Source organism: Mastomys coucha, unplaced genomic scaffold, assembly GCF_008632895.1.
Source record: "Mastomys coucha isolate ucsf_1 unplaced genomic scaffold, UCSF_Mcou_1 pScaffold17, whole genome shotgun sequence".
In the NCBI taxonomy this organism is placed as follows: Eukaryota; Metazoa; Chordata; class Mammalia; order Rodentia; family Muridae; genus Mastomys; species Mastomys coucha.
In genome coordinates, this window is record NW_022196899.1 from 4,605,464 (window position 1) to 4,607,963 (window position 2,500).

At 42.2% G+C, this 2,500-nt stretch overlaps 1 protein-coding gene across 1 annotated transcript in view; it reads right to left on the minus strand.

Annotated features, from left to right (window-relative positions):
- The window catches only part of Mrps28 (mitochondrial ribosomal protein S28), a 105,849-nt gene that overhangs the window by 79,644 nt on the left and 23,705 nt on the right, over positions 1–2,500 (minus strand). Inside the window, exon 2 of the mRNA XM_031376329.1 lies at positions 1,520–1,701. Within this exon, the coding sequence (XP_031232189.1) occupies positions 1,520–1,701 (182 nt within the window). The remainder of the gene's footprint in view (positions 1–1,519; positions 1,702–2,500) is intronic.

The following is a 2,500-nucleotide window of genomic DNA, read 5'->3' on the forward strand; positions in this document are numbered from 1 at the left end:
ATCGTATCTGACACTTTCTATTCAAAACACCCTGGGGTATTTTGAACTATATGTTTAAGAAAATGACATAAGGAGAAAACAAATATTGTAAAATTTTAATTAATTAAAAAAAAGATCAACCAGTATTCATAAAGATTATCTATGAAAAAAGATTAACAAAATTCTATCCTTATAGAAAAAGTACTAAATGTGGTGGTATGCAGGGATGATCCTAGCACTTGGGAGGTAGGCAGAAGCCAGAGGATTACCATAAGTTCCAGGACAATGAGGGCAACATAAGAAGACTATGCCTGGAGAAGGAAAAGCCAAAGGACCGCAGGGATTTGGAAGTTACAGTAAATCTGACTGAATAGGAGCAATCTACTGAGCGGCGTCTCAGCAGAGCTGTCTGTAAATACGACTTCTGTGACATTCACAGCCAACCTGCCACAGCAAGTCAACCTGGAGAAAAAGCAGACCACTACGCTCAGGCAGCATCCCTGACGGGAAGATGGTGTCAGGAAAGACAAGGTCTTCTTGGTATGCAATAAAACTGCATTTAGTCCTAATGTTACAGATATCCCTTCTGTTAATGAAGAATGGTATGTCACTGCTCCTGCCCACAGGGGGCTAGGATCTCGGAGGGACAGCTTGAGAAGACATACACTCACACCTGCCCCTCCCTAAGATTTCAGTCTGTCCCCACTGGGGCCTCCACTGGACCCACAGAGGGTCCTGGTGAAACGAAATTAGTCACACAACCAAACCCAAAGTTGTCAACCTGGGGAAGGGCCTGGTAGGAAAGAGGGTTCTCACTAGAGATGCTCCCATGAGGTTAAGAGTAATCAAAATGTATCATGTTTGTATGAAATTATCAAGTAACAAAATTAATTTAAAAAAAATCACTTGTCTTCAAGAAACCCTTCGAGGTACATCAATCTTCATGAATACTATGCATGCACATACCCAGACACATGTATGGGAGAGGTGTGCATTCACATGTGTATAGAGACCAAAAGTCAACATGTCAACATTGAATGCCATTTCTTCTTTCCTTCCTTCCTTCTTTTCTTCCTTCTTTTCTTTCTTCTTTTCCTTTCTTTTCCTTTCTTTTCTTTTCTTTTCTCTTCTCTTCTTTTCTTTTCTCTCTTTTTGTTTTTCAAGACAGGGTTTCTTTGTAGCCCTGGCTGTCCTGGAACTCTCTCTATTTACCAGGCTCGCCTCAAACTCAGAGATCCATGAGGGCTGGGATTAGAGGTGTGCACCACCAGTCCATCTTGTTTTCTTTTGAGATGGGGTCTTTCATTAACCTCAAGATCCCCGGGTAGGCTACACTAGATGGCCAGTAAGCCCTAGGGAAAATCCACCTGTCTCCGCCTCCCCGCACTGAGGTTATAAGTGCATGGAAGCATGCCTGGCTTTGTGAGGGCATCCAGGGTTGGAACCCTGGACTTTATGACTGCAGAGCAAGCCACTTACTCAGAGTCATGTCCCTACCCCTGTGATCATGCTAAAGTCACATAGAAATGATTCTACTTACTCGCCATCCACATCTGGTCTTTTACATACACAGTGAAACTTGCCACCAAAATCTATGTACAGATCGTCTTCCACGATATGAAAGATTCGCCCAATGACCAGCTTGTCCTTGGCAGGCCCCATCTGTGTCAGTGGGCAGTGTCTCAGCATGGAGGCAAAGGATTCCACAGGTTTTGGAGACTCCTAAATATGAAAAGAAATATTTATATTCATGAAATCCATCAAAAAGATGAGAGTAAGTTTAACAGGGACTTAAAGAGGAATCTTACAAAACCAATTTGCTGTACACTCACACTATGATGAATTAATTCAAGTCCAAAAGTGGAAGTTTGCTCCAAAAGCCAGTTATACTCTTTGCTTCCCCTCCTCCCTTTCCTTCTCACAGCAGAACTAACGGCGGAGGAGGGCAGGATGCCACAATGACTCTCAAGAGCACAGAGATGAGGGGAGCAGACGCTGGACTCCTGGAGCACCCCAAGGAGAGCACCCTGACCTCACGCCCAGAACCGACCACCTGCAAAAGCGCCTAGTCCAGAGTGTCTCATGTAAAGGAAGGAGGTGGCTATTCAGATCGAAAAGACCAAGGGCCTTCATCATAGTCACCGATGGGAACATGAGTTCTTACTTAGAATAATTTTAAACAGATTGGGTTTGTCTTCACAATCCCTCTTTTTTTCTGACATAAAATTCAAAAGGGAAAATAGCCTCTGTCTTGTGCTAGTCTTTCTGAAGGTGTCTGCTTGACAGTTGGACACAGGATGTTGTTTTTCAGATAGTCTTCAGAAATCTGTGACTACAAATGTGTTTTCTAGTCATTTTTAATTTGAATTTTTACGTATAGATGTTGGTGCAAAACAAATACAAATTTTCTCTTTGTGAGAGCAAATCACAGAGGAATATTAACAATTTGATCTCACTAACTCTACCTGCTTACACCTTGAATTATAAATGAGTTTTACAAGTTACTCAAGGATTATTTACA